General features: G+C 36.6%; 2 protein-coding genes across 3 annotated transcripts; both read left to right on the forward strand.

Moving 5' to 3' along the window:
• Positions 1-9,378: 9,378 nt before the first annotated feature.
• On the forward strand, positions 9,379-13,909 carry LOC123889917 (phosphoribosylformylglycinamidine cyclo-ligase, chloroplastic/mitochondrial-like). Its single transcript, XM_045939430.1, has 5 exons — positions 9,379-9,685; positions 9,762-9,859; positions 9,946-10,047; positions 13,441-13,500; positions 13,635-13,909. Exons 1-5 carry the CDS (start codon positions 9,379-9,381, stop codon positions 13,854-13,856), a joined length of 789 nt encoding a protein of 262 aa, XP_045795386.1. The 3' UTR covers positions 13,857-13,909.
• Positions 13,910-14,872: 963 nt separating this feature from the next.
• LOC123889918 (phosphoribosylformylglycinamidine cyclo-ligase, chloroplastic/mitochondrial-like) lies at positions 14,873-19,984 on the forward strand. 2 transcript variants are annotated; one of them, XM_045939432.1, is made up of 9 exons: positions 14,873-15,075; positions 17,333-17,659; positions 17,733-17,830; positions 17,929-18,030; positions 18,136-18,210; positions 18,341-18,513; positions 19,174-19,276; positions 19,368-19,526; positions 19,634-19,984. In XM_045939432.1, exons 2-9 carry the CDS (start codon positions 17,353-17,355, stop codon positions 19,799-19,801), a joined length of 1,185 nt encoding a protein of 394 aa, XP_045795388.1. In that variant the 5' UTR covers positions 14,873-15,075; positions 17,333-17,352; the 3' UTR covers positions 19,802-19,984. The 2 variants fall into 2 exon arrangements, with proteins under 2 accessions (XP_045795388.1, XP_045795387.1); XM_045939431.1 differs by lacking the exon at positions 14,873-15,075 and adding an exon at positions 16,312-16,625.
• Positions 19,985-21,428: the final 1,444 nt, after the last annotated feature.

Here is a 21,428-nt window from a genome sequence, read left to right on the forward strand (position 1 = left end):
AGACCAATCAGAATGCAACAACAAGTTCTGATCTATGAGTTATGATGCACTTGAAGCCAAGTACAATAAAGGAACATTCTTCAATGAAGGTGTCATACAAGTACACTTTTGTCTTACATGCCATGGTACTTTTCCAGCTGTTTTATTTCCAAGCTGAAGCTATTTTTGAGTTGTCCTTGAGGCTAGTAAACAGCTGCACATCACAAAGGGATAAGGATGAAGCTTCATCACACTTGTTGATATGCTGAAAGAATGGTTTAAGAATGATTCAAGAATGTTCCTGCATACAGTTTTGCAAAACCACCTCCAACTGTCATGATTCTTTTTCTGAAGCTTCAAACGGCTATATTCTGATCTATGACATTGGAAGGAAGCAGGAAACAACCCATTTGTACTTGCTAACAGCTCACACTCCTTTGGCTTTTGTGAATCCAAGCAAAACTTAGTTTAAGACTGTTTCAAGAATGAGCAGAGAATCTGGCAATTATGCAGAAAATATCTGCTGCTTGTTTGGTGTAACGACCCAATTTTCATATTATTATTTTTATGTGTTAAAATATTTTATTTAACGTGGCATTTTAATTAAGTTAATAACTTGAGTTATTTATCGAGTACTTTAGTTATTAAGCGAGTAGAGAGAGTTAACGTGTTATTGGGCCAAGCCAATTGGGCTTGAGGCCCAATGGGCCTTGTGTGTGTGAGGGGGCGCCATATGGCCATGAAGGAACGGAGAAACATTTCATTTCGCATGGTTCTTGTGTTCTTGAGAGGAGAAGAGGAGAGCTTGGGAGCTAGGGCAAAGGGAGAGATAGGGATTCGAGAGCTTCGTCGTGTTTTCTTCGAATCCAGGTAAGAGAGTAGATTTCATATTCGTGGGTGACTCGAGGAAGGGGAGAATGTCGATTTCTCCTTACCCGAACTTCCTCCACCCCATTTTCGTTTTAGATTGGAATGGATTTTCTTGATGGAAATCGTTCCTAAGGTTCTTAATATGTTTAACATGCTTGTAACATGATTAATGAACGGAAATAATGGTTAAAACGAGCTTTCTAATGGATTAAACTCAAGAACTTTGTGTTCTTGAGAGTTTTGATGAAAAAGTGTCAATCTTTACTTTTTCGATGTTTATGGCGTAGATCTGAGAAATGAACTGTCCTTTTGTGTTTAGATATGCTTGTTGCACTTGAATATGAACTTATTTGGGGTTTATAACATGAAAAATGACTTATGTGAGAGTTTTGAGAGTCTAGAGTTTGAAATGAGAAATGTAGAAAATTGTTATCTATGAGGTCTGAACCTTTACGTGCAATTTTGACCTCTTTTCGTTGCGAACTGGTTTTAGTGGCCAACATAAAAGTTGTAGCCCTGTTTGTTAGCTTTCCAACGAGTATATGTGCGTCTCCATTGGACTTTCGTAGCCCAAGTTATGATCGTTGCAATGAGAGGCTGTCCAGTAATTTCCGCCTAAAACGGAAGAGCAGTGAGCAGCCATCCTTTCTGATGTTTTTCCGCCCCAGGCGTAAATATTTCCGCCCCAGGCGGAAATACTGCAGTTTTCACCAGTTTTTCATCTGCGATCTTCCTTTGCATGTAGTTTCGAATCAGTGTCTTATTCTTACATGATTGTTGATGATTGTTGATGCTTGTTGATGATTGTTGATGCATATATTGATTGTTAATCATGTATGAAGTATAAATGAAGTATATTAAGGTGTTAATCAACTTAATAAAGAAGGATATTAGAATTATGTTATTCTAATAAAGACGGATATTAAGGTATTGATTATCTTAATAAAGACGGACGTTGGATAGTGTTCCACGTTATTGTTGACGGGCTATATGCCAAAATTGTTGATGAATATATTCATGAGTTTTGAGTGCATGCATCATGAATATTTAGGGATATTGGCTTGTCCAATAAAGAAGGATATCGAACTATATTTGTTTGATAAAGACGGATATCGGAGGTGAAATACTCTGATAAAGACGATGGTACCACATGCATTAGAGGTGTCTAGAGGACATAACATGAATGTGAAGCATTAGATTGCATTAGGGATTATGTGTGCATTTTATTATAAATGATGTTTGACACATACTTGGTAAATGTTGATTGTTAATCCGTATGTGAGTAGCAGAGTCCGTCATGACTATAAAATGAACAACGCAGGGTCCGTCATGACCATAATCTGAACAATGTATTTGTTGATGTTTTGGTATTGTCCGAGACGACGTGAAACTATATGTTTGGTATATAATTGTAGATGATTGATTATGTGATAAATGAAGTAATATGCATGATATATGAATATGCATGAATGATGGTGATGTATATGTATAATGTATGATTATGCATGTTTTTATGAAGAAGTGTTTAAGTACAATTTACTTACACTTGTATTATTTTGAGTATGTTATCTAACTCTCTTTTATGTGTTATGTGCTGGACCGTTGGGGGTCCAGATTTTACAGGATTTTGTGGTATTCGATGTTGAGTCGTCGGTGAAGCTCCGCTCTGATTGTGACACGGGAAAGGGTTTTATATTGTATATAAAGTCTATTGTCTAGGTTGTTTTTGTATAATCAATAAATACATTAGTTGATTTAACATTTGTATAAACAAGTATTTTTACTAATTAACTACATTAGTATTATTTTGATTGAAGAATGTAATACTCGAACCACAACTTTTATAATATCGAACATTACTTTCCGTTGCGTATTTTGAAAAAGATTTTTACTAAGGTAGAAATATAGAAATAATGGGTTTGAGTGTTACAATTGGTATCAGAGCAGGTCGTCTTCGGACTGTGTGGGTTATGTGTCGATCAGAGCAGGTCTGTGCAGTCAGACCAAGTGAGTATTGTGTGTCAGTCGTGTTTGTCTAACAATTTTGTTGTGTTTGTTTTGTGAAATCACTTATGTTGTTCATTTAGGAACTATGAGTGATGTGAATTGAATTAAATTATTCGTTCTTTTTGTGAGTAATGGTGTGAGTGCTATACTCCTATGTTTATAATAGTTGTATATGCGTAGAGTTTAACCTTTTTGTAGTTTAAACTTGATGGATTGATGCTTATTGCTAATTGTTGATGATCCGGCATGATATAAAACTGCATGTGACGATCCGGCATGATATAAAACTGCATGTGACGATCCGGCATGATATAAAACTGCATGTGGTAATGATTTGAAATAATTTTAAAAACTAATATTATTTCTTGAAGATTTTGGTGAAAATATAGAGTTATTTTCTTTTGGGTGAGTGAAAATTAATTTTCAAAATGGTGAGAAGAGTAGGATATTAATGTGTCCTGGTATGTGTTTGTTATATGTTTGTTTATAACATGTGCTAGATGATTACTAGGCATTTGAATTGCTATGCGTTTTATGAGTAAAAACATGAAGATCTCATAATCCTATGTTGTAATTGTGATGCATGATTCTAATTGTGCTTTCAAGTCTATAATGATGTTATATGCTTGATGTTTTGGATTTTGTAGATTAGTGAGTCGAGAAAACGAGAGTTCAGTGAGCGTAAGTTCAAAACCGTAGCAGAGCACCCAGATTTTTGGATGTGCTCGCTAGGCGAAGAATGAACCTCGCTGAGTCTCGCTAAGTCTTGCTAAGTCCTGTGAATGTTTTGACTTGTCTCGCCGGGAGCTCGCTAGCTTTTGCTAAGCGAGGGAGCCAGACAAGAAATTTATTTTTTGTTGACGTCTTGTTCTGAGTTGACTGAATGTGAGTATGAATTATTGCCTTGCAATGTTTATTTTTCTTGTGATTGCTTGATTTCCTAACTTTGAAAAGTGAGGGAAGTATAGGTTACTTGAATGCTTGCATGAATTTGTGTTAGTGTTTAGGTATCGTGGGTTAGGTTTTGTCCCCTGTATGCGACATGCGTGTAAACGATGTCGATACTAGTTTCTTCTTAGGAAGAATATGTTTAGAGACGATAGAACCGTTAGGTGTGAGCACCAGAAGTTATAGTGGAAGAGTGTAGGTGGGTTTGAGATAAGTGGGGGAGAAGGTTATATCCCTCCGAGATGTTTCGAACGTGAGAAGATGAGATGAGTAGAGATGCTCTTGAAGCAGAATATTCAGGAAGTGGTGACGTTGTTCGAAGTGGAATGAATGGGAGCAACGAGTTGTGAGAAACTCCTAGAAGAGAAGTTGTCAGACTAAGTGTTTCGCCGTAGGGAGTTGGTGAGATTGGTTAAGTGAGATGAAGAGTATTCGGAACGGTTGGAGATCATGTGTTGCACTAAAAGTATGGAGGCGTGTTTTTGTGGACCAAGGTTGAAGTATCTGTTTGATCGGAAGGAGTCGAATATGAGGAAGAGGAAGTGATTAAGATTCTTGAGGAGGTGATGATTTTGAAGTAAGTTGTCATCCAAGTGGATCAGATGTTGTACCGGATTCTTGAGTAAGAAGCTTTATGTGAGTCGTGCATATGGTAGTAGGATGAATTGGTTGAACAATTTGAAGTTCTAAGTCTAGTGTGGAGTGACTTTCGGAAGAGATTTGAGAAGCTTAGAGAAAGAGATATGAAGATTAGTGAACCGTTGGTGTTAATTAATCGATGAAGGGAAGTAGGTTTTAAAGTAAATAAGAATGGAATTGAGAAATATCATAATAGGATTGGTATGTTTGGTGAATCGTTGGAAGTGAGGATTGTATGAATAATCGAGTTTATTCGAAGATGGAAGTGGGATAACGATCCGAAGGATTTTGTGAGAGGCATGTTGAAGAAAGAGTAATTGGATTTGGATAATGACAGGGCAATTTGTGTCGAAGTTGAATGAGATCCTAGAAGTGGAGATGAAGCTAAAAGAGAGGTATCATTTTTGAATGATGAAGAATAAGAAAGTTAGCCGTTGGAGAACGTTCAGAGAATAAGTAATATGAGGTCATGTTGGAAGTGACTTGTGTTAGGTGGGAGTTTGCGAAAAAGAATTACCGCACATGTGAGTAGATGTTGTGTTTTAGCACTTATAGTAAGGAGTTGAAGGCGATGCCTAAGGTAAGTGTCGGAGAGCATTTTGTGGTGCCCAAAAGATAAGAGTGAGTAAGTATTTGCTAAGGAATTTGGATTCATGGAATGGAAGAGTCGGTAGAGACTAGTTTTGTTAGATGCATCGTGGATGTTGATGTAGTATGGTCGTAATCGGTGACAATGAAGTAAAGGATTTTAAATTGTTTCATCATGGATGATGAAACGGTAGTGACTTGGTGCATAACTTAAAATGTATTTGGACGAGAATTTTGGAAATTTTCTAGAGATGTCATATTGGGATTAGACAAGGAGTCATGAGTAAAAATACTAAGACAAAGGTTGATTAGAATTTAATGGATAGAGTTAGATCGTATGGCGAATATTTGGAGCTTTGTAGATTTAATTCAAGAGTTTGATTTTGGTATCGAATGTACTAAGGAGGAGTTTAAAGATAACTATCCAAAGAGAGATGATGATTGGTAGGGGTCAGAGATGAATAAAAAATTCGATGAGTGAATAAACGGAGAAGAGTATGCTTGTTGCAATGCAAGATGATGAGGAACATCGATAGATGGATTATGGGCGAATTGAAGATGTCGTTTGAAACTAATGAGATAGAAGTTATGATTGTTTGGAGAACCAATTTTAGGCAGTGGTCTAATTTTGAAGTAGCGAATTACTAAGGAATTAAGGAGAAGTGGTATTGGAAAATGTTTGCGTTAAGGAATGCAAATATTGGTTAAGAGATTACTTGGGAATAGAATAGTCGTAACGAGATTCGACTCAATGATTGGAGATATGCGAGAAAAGGAATTTGACGGTTAGAGACGGTAGTTTTTAGCTTGTGTCAATGAAGTTTGAGAATGTTGGTCATCAAGTGATTGTTGGAATTGAACTATCAAGTGATAAGTTGAAATAAGATTCGAATATGAATAAGTGATGTAACACGGTTAAGTGATCCATGAGGGAATCAGAGACTTATAGGATTTGTGGAGTTATGGAGTTGTGGAAGTATTTTTTTTCAGAGTGTGTTCAATTGGTTGTTTTAGGGTAACGTTGTGAGGCCGTAGAATGTGAGTCTATGGATGTTTCGTACGAAGTGGATGTTTTAGCGGTTTGATAAGAATGGTTTGTGCCGATATCATGATTGTTGAATATTTATCGACAAATTGAGGAACTGGCCGTCCTTGATCTCTTGTTGATAGATGGACAAAAATTGTGTTGGATGGGATAAACTAATTTTGTCAAACTTGGTAATGTGTAGCGTTTTGAGCGTTTTGTTGGAGGGTCGGATACAGGAGTTATCCGGAGTTGCTTTAGTTGCGTAATTTTCGAGGGCGAAAATCTTTTAAGTGGGGGAGAGTTGTAACGACCCAATTTTCATATTATTATTTTTATGTGTTAAAATATTTTATTTAACGTGGCATTTTAATTAAGTTAATAACTTGAGTTATTTATCGAGTACTTTAGTTATTAAGCGAGTAGAGAGAGTTAACGTGTTATTGGGCCAAGCCAATTGGGCTTGAGGCCCAATGGGCCTTGTGTGTGTGAGGGGGCGCCATATGGCCATGAAGGAACGGAGAAACATTTCATTTCTCATGGTTCTTGTGTTCTTGAGAGGAGAAGAGGAGAGCTTGGGAGCTAGGGCAAAGGGAGAGATAGGGATTCGAGAGCTTCGTCGTGTTTTCTTCGAATCCAGGTAAGAGAGTAGATTTCATATTCGTGGGTGACTCGAGGAAGGGGAGAATGTCGATTTCTCCTTACCCGAACTTCCTCCACCCCATTTTCGTTTTAGATTGGAATGGATTTTCTTGATGGAAATCGTTCCTAAGGTTCTTAATATGTTTAACATGCTTGTAACATGATTAATGAACGGAAATAATGGTTAAAACGAGCTTTCTAATGGATTAAACTCAAGAACTTTGTGTTCTTGAGAGTTTTGATGAAAAAGTGTCAATCTTTACTTTTTCGATGTTTATGGCGTAGATCTGAGAAATGAACTGTCCTTTTGTGTTTAGATATGCTTGTTGCACTTGAATATGAACTTATTTGGGGTTTATAACATGAAAAATGACTTATGTGAGAGTTTTGAGAGTCTAGAGTTTGAAATGAGAAATGTAGAAAATTGTTATCTATGAGGTCTGAACCTTTACGTGCAATTTTGACCTCTTTTCGTTGCGAACTGGTTTTAGTGGCCAACATAAAAGTTGTAGCCCTGTTTGTTAGCTTTCCAACGAGTATATGTGCGTCTCCATTGGACTTTCGTAGCCCAAGTTATGATCGTTGCAATGAGAGGCTGTCCAGTAATTTCCGCCTAAAACGGAAGAGCAGTGAGCAGCCATCCTTTCTGATGTTTTTCCGCCCCAGGCGTAAATATTTCCGCCCCAGGCGGAAATACTGCAGTTTTCACCAGTTTTTCATCTGCGATCTTCCTTTGCATGTAGTTTCGAATCAGTGTCTTATTCTTACATGATTGTTGATGATTGTTGATGCTTGTTGATGATTGTTGATGCATATATTGATTGTTAATCATGTATGAAGTATAAATGAAGTATATTAAGGTGTTAATCAACTTAATAAAGAAGGATATTAGAATTATGTTATTCTAATAAAGACGGATATTAAGGTATTGATTATCTTAATAAAGACGGACGTTGGATAGTGTTCCACGTTATTGTTGACGGGCTATATGCCAAAATTGTTGATGAATATATTCATGAGTTTTGAGTGCATGCATCATGAATATTTAGGGATATTGGCTTGTCCAATAAAGAAGGATATCGAACTATATTTGTTTGATAAAGACGGATATCGGAGGTGAAATACTCTGATAAAGACGATGGTACCACATGCATTAGAGGTGTCTAGAGGACATAACATGAATGTGAAGCATTAGATTGCATTAGGGATTATGTGTGCATTTTATTATAAATGATGTTTGACACATACTTGGTAAATGTTGATTGTTAATCCGTATGTGAGTAGCAGAGTCCGTCATGACTATAAAATGAACAACGCAGGGTCCGTCATGACCATAATCTGAACAATGTATTTGTTGATGTTTTGGTATTGTCCGAGACGACGTGAAACTATATGTTTGGTATATAATTGTAGATGATTGATTATGTGATAAATGAAGTAATATGCATGATATATGAATATGCATGAATGATGGTGATGTATATGTATAATGTATGATTATGCATGTTTTTATGAAGAAGTGTTTAAGTACAATTTACTTACACTTGTATTATTTTGAGTATGTTATCTAACTCTCTTTTATGTGTTATGTGCTGGACCGTTGGGGGTCCAGATTTTACAGGATTTTGTGGTATTCGATGTTGAGTCGTCGGTGAAGCTCCGCTCTGATTGTGACACGGGAAAGGGTTTTATATTGTATATAAAGTCTATTGTCTAGGTTGTTTTTGTATAATCAATAAATACATTAGTTGATTTAACATTTGTATAAACAAGTATTTTTACTAATTAACTACATTAGTATTATTTTGATTGAAGAATGTAATACTCGAACCACAACTTTTATAATATCGAACATTACTTTCCGTTGCGTATTTTGAAAAAGATTTTTACTAAGGTAGAAATATAGAAATAATGGGTTTGAGTGTTACATTTGGCTCTGAGTAACGGCTCTATTTTGGTCTCTAACTGATATACTTGAAGGCCAAGCTTCAATCTCAAGCAAGCATCTATAAAAGGCAACCAGATCCAAGAGAAAGAGCAAGAGTTTTCAAGCATTCTAAGTCTTACAATCACATTCAATCTCTCAAGCTCAAAGCTCTTTTAAGTCACTCTAATTTTGTTTCATAATCAGAGTATCAATCTCTTTTAGAGTGTTTTTATCTAAGCTTCTCATTTTGTTTTAAGTATCAAAATAGCTTAGAACCAAATCAATCATATTGTAATAGCTCAAGTCAATACGTGACTATTGATTGAGTGTGTTTAGTCAAGGTGACAAGGAAAGTGTAAAGCTCTAGGAGCTTTGGTAATTGTTGATCTTAGGTCAAGATTAAAGAAGAATTGTAGATCTTGAATCTGTAACTTTAAGTGATTCTAGTGGATAAACTCACAGGTGGTGGGGACTAGACGTAACCCAAAGATTAGGGGTGAACCAGGATAATTCTTTGTGTTGATTCTCTTTCCCTTAACTTTTATTTTCTACTGTCATATTTGCACTGCACAGATCATTCTTAGAACGATCTCACTTAACACAGAATTAATTTTAATTACTAACACTTCTTATTGTGCTATAAGGTTAAAATTTTAAAAGGTTCACAATTCAAACCCCTCTTTCTTGTGAAAAACTTTGCCACTTCAACACTTTCACTAGTCTTCCCCTTAACCGCTTTGTATTGGTCTCAGCAATGATCCTGGAAGCTTGCACAGGGCTATCTTGTTACCTTGCTGTAGCATCAGCTAAGCCTAACTCTAGCAAGTCCAATGGCTCCTCTGCAATCAGACACGGTTTATGCTGCCCAACCGGCGGTTACAGCGGCATATTATCAATGTGGACGTCGAAGAGGGGCAAGAACACGGTGTTTGCTGGAGAAGGGGACGAAGGTCTCGCGTACAATGGCGCCGGCGTTGATATCAATGCAGGTTCCGAACTCATTCGAAGAATAGCGAAGATAGCGCCTGGCATTGGAGGCTTCGGTGGTTTTTTCCCTTCAGGTACTCTTTTTTTCATCTTCACTCGTGTTTTGTTCTTTCTTTTATTATATTTTGACCCACCTTTGCTTTTGAGCAGATGATGGTTCGTACCTTGTTTCCAGTATGGATGGTGTTGGAACGAAGCTGATGCTTGCACTCGAAACTGGCATTCTTGACACAATTGGGATTGATTTGGTGAACTTTGTGGAAACTGAATTTTAATTTTTAAACTTTTGGAAATGTGTTATGATGTTTGAATTTTTTGAATTGTTTCTGTTTAGGTTGCAATGAGTCTCAATGATGTTGTTACTTCGGGGACAAAGCCTTTGGGTTTCCTTGATTACTATGCCACTGGCCACCTTGATGTGGATGTTGCTGAGAAGGTAATGGATGTGCATCTGGTGTTATGGTTTGAGCTCTGGTTTGGACAAAGGTTTGACACAGGCAGGCAAGGAAGGAGCCCTGACATTTAACTCTCCTCGCAACAAGCACCTTTCACGGCTTTCACCTCCGTAAATCCTAAAATGGATTCATAAGACTTAAGAGGTTACTCATCGTAATATTAGATTAAATTGTGATCATTTGTACGTTTTAAAAAAAGGATTATTTTTGTTGTTATCTCATTAAAGACATGTTTAATTATTTACACGGTATAAATTAAATCCTTAAACCTAAACCAAAATACCTTTCTCTCTCACAGTCTCACACTTGTTGAGGCAAAATCCACTTTTGATATTTTAAAGATTACAAACATCTTTAATTATATTTTAAATGATTCTGATCATTTTGTTATCTAACAAGTGCTTTTGAGTGGTATAAGTTTAAACAGATTCTAACAACTCACTTGCAAAGTTAAAATCCTGCAAAGTTGTTTTAAGACCAATCTAAGATCATTCTTCAGACACAGACTGCACTTTTGAATAGAAGCACGTTTTGGTTTAAGTGCTTTCTGATCATTCAAGTCAACTAAGGACAAAACAAATAAGCACTTTTACAAAGGAATAGTGGATTAAATCTCTACATGAATTAATCTCTTTTGGGATCAACAATATTGATGGAACTTAAGCATATGCTTTCCTAGTCATAAAGTAAACTATGAGCTTGATCCTTTATGGTATTGATCAACCAATGGAAATATCTGATCACATATCATAGACCAATCAGAATGCAACAACAAGTTCTGATCTATGAGTTATGATGCACTTGAAGCCAAGTACAATAAAGGAACATTCTTCAATGAAGGTGTCATACAAGTACACTTTTGTCTTACATGCCATGGTACTTTTCCAGCTGTTTTATTTCCAAGCTGAAGCTATTTTTGAGTTGTCCTTGAGGCTAGTAAACAGCTGCACATCACAAAGGGATAAGGATGAAGCTTCATCACACTTGTTGATATGCTGAAAGAATGGTTTAAGAATGATTCAAGAATGTTCCTGCATACAGTTTTGCAAAACCACCTCCAACTGTCATGATTCTTTTTCTGAAGCTTCAAACGGCTATATTCTGATCTATGACATTGGAAGGAAGCAGGAAACAACCCATTTGTACTTGCTAACAGCTCACACTCCTTTGGCTTTTGTGAATCCAAGCAAAACTTAGTTTAAGACTGTTTCAAGAATGAGCAGAGAATCTGGCAATTATGCAGAAAATATCTGCTGCTTGTTTGGCTCTGAGTAACGGCTCTATTTTGGTCTCTAACTGATATACTTGAAGGCCAAGCTTCAATCTCAAGCAAGCATCTATAAAAGGCAACCAGATCCAAGAGAAAGAGCAAGAGTTTTCAAGCATTCTAAGTCTTACAATCACATTCAATCTCTCAAGCTCAAAGCTCTTTTAAGTCACTCTAATTTTGTTTCATAATCAGAGTATCAATCTCTTTTAGAGTGTTTTTATCTAAGCTTCTCATTTTGTTTTAAGTATCAAAATAGCTTAGAATCAAATCAATCATATTGTAATAGCTCAAGTCAATACGTGACTATTGATTGAGTGTGTTTAGTCAAGGTGACAAGGAAAGTGTAAAGCTCTAGGAGCTTTGGTAATTGTTGATCTTAGGTCAAGATTAAAGAAGAATTGTAGATCTTGAATCTGTAACTTTAAGTGATTCTAGTGGATAAACTCACAGGTGGTGGGGACTAGACGTAACCCAAAGATTAGGGGTGAACCAGGATAACTCTTTGTGTTGATTCTCTTTCCCTTAACTTTTATTTTCTACTGTCATATTTGCACTGCACAGATCATTCTTAGAACGATCTCACTTAACACAGAATTAATTTTAATTACTAACACTTCTTATTGTGCTATAAGGTTAAAATTTTAAAAGGTTCACAATTCAAACCCCTCTTTCTTGTGACAAACTTTGCCACTTCAACACTTTCACTAGTCTTCCCCTTAACCGCTTTGTATTGGTCTCAGCAATGATCCTGGAAGCTTGCATAGGGCTATCTTGTTACCTTGCTGTAGCATTAGCTAAGCCTAACTCTAGCAAGTCCAATGGCTCCTCTGCAATCAGACACGGTTTATGCTGCCCAACCGGCGGTTACAGCGGCATATTATCAATGTGGACGTCGAAGAGGGGCAAGAACACGGTGTTTGCTGGAGAAGGGGACGAAGGTCTCACGTACAATGGCGTTGGCGTTGATATCAATGCAGGTTCCGAACTCGTTCGAAGAATAGCGAAGATGGCGCCTGGGATTGGAGGCTTTGGCAATTTTTTCCCTTCAGGTACTCTTTTTTTCATCTTCACTCGTGTTTTGTTCTTTCTTTTATTATATTTTGACCGACCTTTGCTTGTTGCCAGTATGGATGGTGTTGGAACGAAGCTGATGCTTGCACTCGAAACTGGCATTCTTGACACAATTGGGATTGATCTGGTGAACTTTGTGGAAACTGAATTTTAATTTTTAAACTTTTGGAAATGTGTTATGATGTTTGAATTTTTTGCATTGTTTCTGTTTAGGTTGCGATGAGTGTCAATGATGTTGTTACTTCGGGGACAAAGCCTTTGGGATTCCTTGATTACTATGCCATTGGCCACCTTGATGTGGATGTTGCTGAGAAGGTAATGGCTGTGCATCTGATGTTATGGTTTGAGCTCTGGTTTGGACAAAGGTTTGACACAGGCAGCCAAGGAAGGAGCCCTGACATTTAACTCTCCTCGCAACAAGCACCTTTCACGGCTTTCACCTCCGTAAATCCTATACTAGATTCATAAGACTTAAGAGGTCACTCATCATAATATTAGATTAAATTGTGATTATTTGTACGTTTAAAAAAAAAGATTATTTTTGTTGTTATCTTTAATTTTGTACGTTAAAAAAATGATGATTTTTGTTGTTATCTCATTAAAGGCATGTATAATTGTTTACACGGTATAAATTAAATCCTTAAACCTAAACCAAAATACTTTTCTCTCTCACAGTCTCACACTCTCACTAGTCTTCCCCTTAACCGCTTTGTATTGGTCTCAGCAATGATCCTGGGAGCTTGCACATGGCTATCTTGTTACCTTGCTGTAGCATCAGCTAAGCCTAACTCTAGCAAGTCCAATGGCTCCTCTGCAATCAGACACGATTTATGCTGTCAAACCGGCTGTTACAGCGGCATATTATCAATGTCGACGTCGAAGAGGGGCAAGAACACGGTGTTTGCTGGAGAAGGGGACGAAGGTTTCATGTACAGTGGCGCCGACGTTGATATCGATGCAGGTTCCAAACTCGTTCGAAGAATAGCGAAGATGGCGCCTGGGATTGGAGGCTTTGGCGGTGTTTTCCCTTCAGGTTATCAAAGGCATTGTTGATGGCTGTAAGCAATCTGATTGTGCTCTTTTAGGAGGAAAGGTATTGAAATATTTTCTAGTTTTTTATTTATTTATTTAAATAGTTCTCCCTCCTACGCATATACCCAACCATCTGCAAATATGGTTGTTGATAAAGCGATAATATGTGTGACTTAGTTAATTTTACACTTACAGACTGCAAAGATGCCTGGTCTCTACAGAGAAGGTGACTTTGATCTATGTGGCTGTGCTGTTGGCATTGCGGAGAAAGATTCTATAATTGATGGAAAGAACATTATTGCTGGTGATATTCTTATTGGTTTGCCATCTAGTGGAGTTCATTCTAATGACTTCTCACTTGTAAGAAGGTTGGTTTTGGTTTTGACGATGAGTAATCAAATCTATCAGTTTTGTTAAAATTCGGCTTAAATATGATTTTGGTCCTTGCAAATATGACTCATTTTGATTTTAGTCTTGAATAACACCTAAGGAGTTCCTTGTCGTCGGAACTCCATTGACTGAGACCGCTGGTGTGTGGGCATCACTTTTGGCAGTTTCCACGACCACAATAACAACAACCACCACCATCAGACAACTGTCTCCTTTTTTTTTTTTTATTATATGTCTTACTCTTTTTTGATAAAAAATCGAAAAAAATCCCATTTTTTTGTGTTTGGCATACCCCATGGTGTACCCTGTATGAGAAAAAAAATTAAAAATATTGATACGATTTCGGTGCGTACCATGATGTACCAGATACGTATTAATACCCAATACGTACTCGGTATCGGTACTCTCCTTCAAATGGAGTACCCATGCTTTAGCCGTAAGACAAAATACTAATGATTTTATTTTTATCGTTATGATGCTGATCAGTCGCTGGAATCCTGTGTGCCGAGGGTCCACGAGCTTATAGTGTACCATCGCGTCAGATCGCGCCACGTAGCAGCTCTGCGAGGGTGCACAGTTTTACTCTGTGTGCGTAACAGCTCTAGATCACAGCCTGCTGCAGTGCAAACTATAAATTGTGTTTTTAACCTAGTTTTCTCACATCTTTTGCTGTTGGGATTTTTTTTTTTTTTGAAAAAGTTGTTGGGATTTGTTGGAGGCATAGAGAGGTAGAGTTTTAGCGATTTAGGATCCTATCCCAGGTTTCATATTTTCTTTCTGTATTTTGCTTTCTCAAACCTCAGTTTAGATTCCCTGTGTACATGCAGGCCCGGTTTTGGGCCAGGGCAGGCAGGGCCCAAGCCCAGGGCCTCCAAAAAATTGGGGCCTCAATTTTTTTTTTATATTTAGGTAGTTATATATAGGGGGGGTTTAAATAGTAGTTAGAAAACCAATAGTAAGTTAAGCCCAACAAAGGGAAAGCTACTAACAACAAAAAAAAAACTCAAACACGCATGTTTCTATCGCAATCAGTAGTACGCGTACGCTGCTTCTTCTTCATCTTCTCCTTCACTGTTTCCGATCCGAAGCCACCGCACCGCACCGCCGTGAACTCCAGTGACCACCGCGCCATCATCGTCGCCTTCCCTTTGAGTCTAAGAAGTGACCTTCTCCTCTCTATCTCTCTCTAAAACAAAAGGGGAAAAACATAACCCATTAACCCTACAAGGAAAAATCAAAATTCAAGGTTAGTTGATCAGTTTTTTCCTTTTCTAATTATTAATTTATTCTTCTTTATTCATTTTCTATTGTTGATGATGTTGTTTATGCTTCAATTCATATATTAAGATATTGGTACTGCTTTCAATTTCCCTGTGTTGTTATTATAAAAATCATTAGCTTGTCTCAGGATATTGTTTGTTTAATTGTTTCATTAGCTTTTCTCAAGATGTTGTTTCAATTTCCCTATGTTGCTAAATGCTAATGCTTCAATTTCCCTTGTTAATTAGTTGTTGAACAGGATGTTGTTATGTTGTTGATGTTGTATAATTTTATTTGTTGTGTAAAATGTTAAGTTTATTTGCTAATTATCTCTTAATTTTTATTTACCGGGCCCATTTTTATTATTTGCCCGGGGCCTCTAAATACTCGGAGACGGCCCTGTGTACATGAGGATTGACTCAGTTTTTCTGTTATGTTTTGATTACATTTTTATTATATTATATATGAAGGTTTAATTTAATTTAGTTCATGAATTTCTTCACCTGCTTTATAATTTAAATCTAGTTGCAAATAGATGCATCAACAGCCTAGGATGTTAATAGCGGCGCTACAGCGGGATAGTGTAGCGGCAGACCCCTCCCCGCTATGATACAGGTCTGCTTTCCACTATAGCGGGATTGTGAGGTTCTAAATTAATTTCCAAATAAACTCATTCTTAAACATGACACAATAAATACATTATGTTGATGTTGAAATCAAACTTGGCTAAATACAATTTTTCTTAAAATGTTGATTTTAAAACATTGGTGATTTCTCTGCATTGGTTAATTGACAGCAGAAAATCGGTGGAAGGCAGTGGTCATGGGTGACCCAACCTGCGGAGAAGATTTTTGTAAAAAAAAAAACATTTAGAAAAATGTTATACAGGCAAGTTTAGCATAAGCTCACTCGCCCACCGTGGGGACCACCCTAGAAGGCGCCCACTAGAAATAGGTGGTTTAACCGTAGGGACAAAAACTTCGTGTATAGTAATTTTCATAGTATTCAATCGCGCGCGATCCCGACGGGATCCCGGTGTCGCGGAGCGGTACCTCACCGGGATGGGAACGGTCGGAGCGGAGCAACTAAGCTTCTCGGCCGCTACAACCGGGTTCTCAATGGAGCGGAGCAGCGCGGGTCGCGGGTCTCAATCCCGGGTCAGGACTGGGTTTCTAAGTTAATGGGTTTTAAAGGATTTTTTTGGAATTTTATTGAGTTTAGTAAGGGCATATTAGGTATTTTACAATTAATTTGTTGTTATCAGTTCACAACTTCACATAACCCTAGCCGCCAGTTCCAATTTCACGATCTATTCCCTCGCACCTCTTCACCGATCCAAAAAAAAATTCATCGTACTCTTCATCTCTTCTTCACCTTCATCGTCTCTTCAAAGCTTCATCAAAACTTCATCTCTTCTTCACCTCTTCAAAGCTTCATCGTACTCTTCATCTCTTCAAAGCTTCAAAGCTTCATCTGTTTCTTCTCCAAGATCTGTTTCTTCTCCACAACTTCACCTCATCAAAGCTTCACACCAAGGTTTGTTCTGTTTCTTCTTTACTTCTCTAAGCTTTGTTCTGATTGTTTTGTTTCTTCTATATTTCTATTTTTGTCTGCACTGTTTTTTTTGTCCAAGTGTACTTTTTTTTTTGTTCTAATTTCTGTTTCTTTGTTCTAATCTCTGTTTCTTTCTCCAAGCTTTGTTTCTTTTTTTTTTTGGTTCTAAACTCTGTTTATTTGTTCTAATCTGTTTCTTTCTCCAAGCCTTTTTTATTTTCTCTCTATGTTCTAATCTCTGTTTCGTTCTGTTTCTTCTATGTTTTGTTCTGTTTTAGTGTAGAATCTGTCTTCTATGTTTCGTTCTGTTTCTTCTATGTTCTAATTTATATGTTTATAGTATTATTTATGTAATTTATAAAAATAAAAAAAATGAAATAGCGGCATCCCGGCCATCCCGCTCCCCGGAATGCCGCTATCCCAATTTTGGGGCCAATTTTGGGGTTGGCCGCACCGCTCCGTGATCCGGTATTAACTACTATGGTAATTTTTACGACCAAAACATGCTACTTTTTTTATAGAGACCAAAAATAAAACATAGTTAAATTGTAGTATCAATAATTGCTATTTTCATTTTTGTGCTAAAACCTTAAACAACAAACTTTTTAGAATGAACTATGTACTAATTTTGGTTTGATTTATTCTATCTGAGTGAGCGAAACTTATCGTCATTGATTTGATTTATTCAGTTCTTGTATTGGTCTCAACAATGATCTTGGGAGCATGCACAGGGCTATCATGTTACCTTGCAGTAGCATCAGCTAAGCCTAACCCTATCAAGTCCAATGGCTCCTCTGCAATCAGACACGATTTATGCTGTCCAATCGGCGGTTACAGCGGCGTATTATCAATGTCGATGTCGAAGAGGGGCAAGAACACTGTGGTTGCTGGAGCAGGGGGCGCAAGTCTCACGTACAGGGGCGCCGGCGTTGATATCGACGCAGGTTCTGAACTCGTTCGAAGAATAGCGAAGATGGCGCCTGGGATTGGAGGCTTTGGCGGTTTTTTACCTTTAGGTACTCTTTTTTTTCATCTTCACTCGTGTTTTGTTCTTTTATTATATTTTGACTCACCTTTGCTTTTGAGCAGATGATGGTTCGTACCTTGTTGCCAGTATGGATGGTGTTGGAACGAAGCTGATGCTTGCCCTCGAAACTGGCATTCTTGACACAATTGGGATTGATCTGGTGAACTTTGTGGAAACTGAATTTTAATTTTTAAACTTTTGGAAATGTGTTATGATATTTGAATTTTTTGTATTATGAGCATCCTTGTTTCTGTTTAGGTTGCGATGAGTGTCAACGATGTTGTTACTTCGGGGACAAAACCTTTGGGTTTCCTTGATTACTATTCTACTGGCCACCTTGATGTGGATGTTGCTGAGAAGGTAATGGATGTGCATTTGATGTTATGGTTTGAGCTCTGTGTGTATTGGTTAAATAGAGCTTATTGTGTTTCTCCCCTTGTTTCATTTCTTCTTCTTATTATTCAGGTTATCAAAGGCATTGTTGATGGCTGTAAGCAATCTGGCTGTAAGCAATCTGATTGTGCTCTTTTAGGAGGAGAGGTATTGAAATATTTTCTAGTTTTTTATTTATTTAAATAGTTCTCCCTCCTACGCATATACCCAACCATCTGCAAATATGGTTGTTGATAAAGAGATAATATGGGTGACTTAGTTAATTTTACACTTACAGACTGCAGAGATGCCTGGTCTCTACAGAGAAGGTGACTTTGATCTATGTGGCTGTGCTGTTGGCATTGCGAAGAAAGATTCTGTAATTGATGGAAAGAACATTATTGCTGGTGATATTCTTATTGGCTTGCCATCTAGTGGAGTTCATTCTAATGGCTTCTCACTTGTAAGAAGGTTGGTTTTGGTTTTGACGATGAGTAATCAAATCTATCAATTTTGTTAAAATTAGGCTTAAATATGATTTTGGTCCTTGCAAATATGACTCATTTTGATTTTAGTCTTGAATAACACCTAAGGAGTTCCTTGTCGACGGAACTCCATTGACTGAGACCGCTGGTGTGTAGGCATCGCTTTTGGCAGTTTCCACAACCACAATAACAACCACCACCACCACCAGACAACTGTCTCCCATCCACAACAACCGTGACTTTCTCTCACTACCACTCTCACATCCACAACAAAGATCAATTTTGGCTTCAAGGAGTGTTTGGGTTTAATTATTTAACTGTATAAAACAAATTGGTTTAATAATTAATTAGTTTTACATTTTTAATTAATAGATTAAAAGAATTAATTAGAGATAACTATTAATTAAATAATTTAAAAGTGCCAAGTCAGCAACAGTTGTACAGTCAACATGTGCCACATTTTCCTAAATTTGGCCAAATCATCGAAAAATGTAGTTTAGGGACTTTTTTAAAACTTTTGTAATTTTACAAGGGCATAAATATTTTTTACAGGGACTAAAATCAAAATGAATGATATTTGCAAAAACTAAAATCGTATTTAAGCTTTAAAATTATTGGTTACTGAAATGTATTGATATGTTAACAGTGTGCTTGAACAAAGTGGTCTATCATTGAAAGGTAAACTTCCGGGTGGCGATATTACAATTGCAGAAGCTTTAATGGCACCAACTGTTATTTATGTTAAACAGGTCATTCATCGTTTTTCACTGTCATAAATTTTCTACTATGTGATGTTTCCTTCTCTTTAGATTTTGAAGATTTCTCATATTTTATCAACAGGTGCTTGACTTAGTTAGCAAAGGAGGGGTGAAGGGAATTGCCCATATCACAGGTGGTGGTTTAACAGAAAACATACCCCGTGTTTTTCCAGAAGGCCTTGGTGCCCTTATATACAAAGACTCATGGGAAGTCCCTATAGTGTTCAAATGGCTTCAGGAGGTAATACATGTTTCAATAACCAACTTCTGATACTTGCATATAATTGAATTCAATTTTCATTTTCAAAATCTTAAGTATAGTTCTGTATTAATAATCTCTCACATTAGGCTGGGAACATACAAGACTCCGAGATGAGACGAACATTTAATATGGGCATAGGGATGGTCCTGGTAGTTAGTTCGGAGGCAGCTAATAGAATACTTGATGATGTTGAAAAAGCTTATCGCATTGGTGAAGTTATAAGCGACAACGACAAGGGAATTACCTATGGTTAATTTTGGTTTTTTCAGTCATGTTTTAACTCCTAATACTCCCTCCGTTTTTTTTTTTTTAAGTGTCGTTTTTTGTCGGATTTATCTTTCTATTTAATTGTCGCTTTTGTATTTTAAGGTTACGATTTGTCAATTAAATTCTTTATCAACTACTTTTATCTTTTTCAATAAAACTAGTTCATGCTATATTTTTTTTTGTTACAATTGTTTTTTCCTAAAAAAAAACAATTGACTGTTACGAGAGAAAAATAATATATTAATTATTTGTTTTTTGCATAACATTAAATTTATTGAAAAGAGTGCAAAAAAATAAGAATTTATTGGGGAATTAAGATGAGGTGCAAAAGTTATCATGCATGCTAATTCCCTACGCGTGCGCGCATCGTTACTTCCGCGCGCCATTCCATTTTAGCCTTTGATTCTTGATCAAGCAGCCTTAGTGCTTCCACCCTCCTGATCAAGCATGAGTCGTCTGATTAATCAAACAGTCCAGATCATCCACCTATTTTTTTTGTTTGTTGCTGCGCTGGGCCTTCTTGTGGGTTGGGCTTGTATTCTTTCATGCTACATGCACCTCTCCTGCTTACTTTATGAACCCTTGTGATGTTATTTGTTTATTTATTTATTATCTAATTTATTTAATTTGTTTAATTTAAACCAAAAAAATCAAAAAAATGATAAAAACCTACAAAACAAATTATAATTAAATAATTTGGATTTAAAATGGGACCGGCGGGTTTACATCCGCTAAACCCTCGAATGACCGAACGTTGGCCGTGCGCTTTGCTTACCGGTTGTTCCGCAAATAAAATTAATAAATAAAATTGGATTAAAAAGGGGACCGACGGGTTTGCATCCGCTCATCCCTCGCTCATCTCTCGAATAATCGAACGATAAAGCTAGACAAACTAATATTAATTCTATTTGGTATTTTCGGAATCTCATCCTGTTTGGTATGTTAAATGGTTTCAAGATATTATACACTGAAACCATTAGTATTGTTAAATGGTTTTATATAAATACTAAGGTGAGAGAAACATATATATATATATATATATATATATATATATATGCAATATTATTCTGGAAACCATTATGCTGGTTAAATGGTTTCAGAGAGTTAAAAAGTGAAACCATTTGTTTTGTAAAATGGTTTTATTTAATCTATCTAATAACAATTTAACAAAAGAACATGTTGTGGAATTCTCTATTCTACCCTAATCAATTTTGCAGCCACATCATCATTTTTAAGGGCATTTTGGACTTAGCAAATAATCTACTTTTTGTTCTCTTTTTGATTCCCACTCTTTTTTTTTAATTTGAATTTCAAATTTTAACACATTAAATATTCATTCTCACTTTCATTTCAAATTTCATTCATTCATTTCCCTCAATTTTCTCTACTTTTGTTTTTCACCTTCTTCTCTCTCTTTTTGTCTTCAACTCTATTTTACTATTACAAGTTATTACTAATTACTAATAAAAAATTCACGGGGCGATGACAATTTTATCGCTGATAAAATAAAAAATTCACAGGGTGATGACAATTTTATCACTGATAAAATAAAAAATTCACGGGGTGATGACAATTTTATCGCTGATAAAAGTTTTAAAATAACTATTACAAGTT

This window comes from Trifolium pratense, linkage group LG6, assembly GCF_020283565.1.
Source record: "Trifolium pratense cultivar HEN17-A07 linkage group LG6, ARS_RC_1.1, whole genome shotgun sequence".
Classification (NCBI taxonomy): domain Eukaryota; kingdom Viridiplantae; phylum Streptophyta; class Magnoliopsida; order Fabales; family Fabaceae; genus Trifolium; species Trifolium pratense.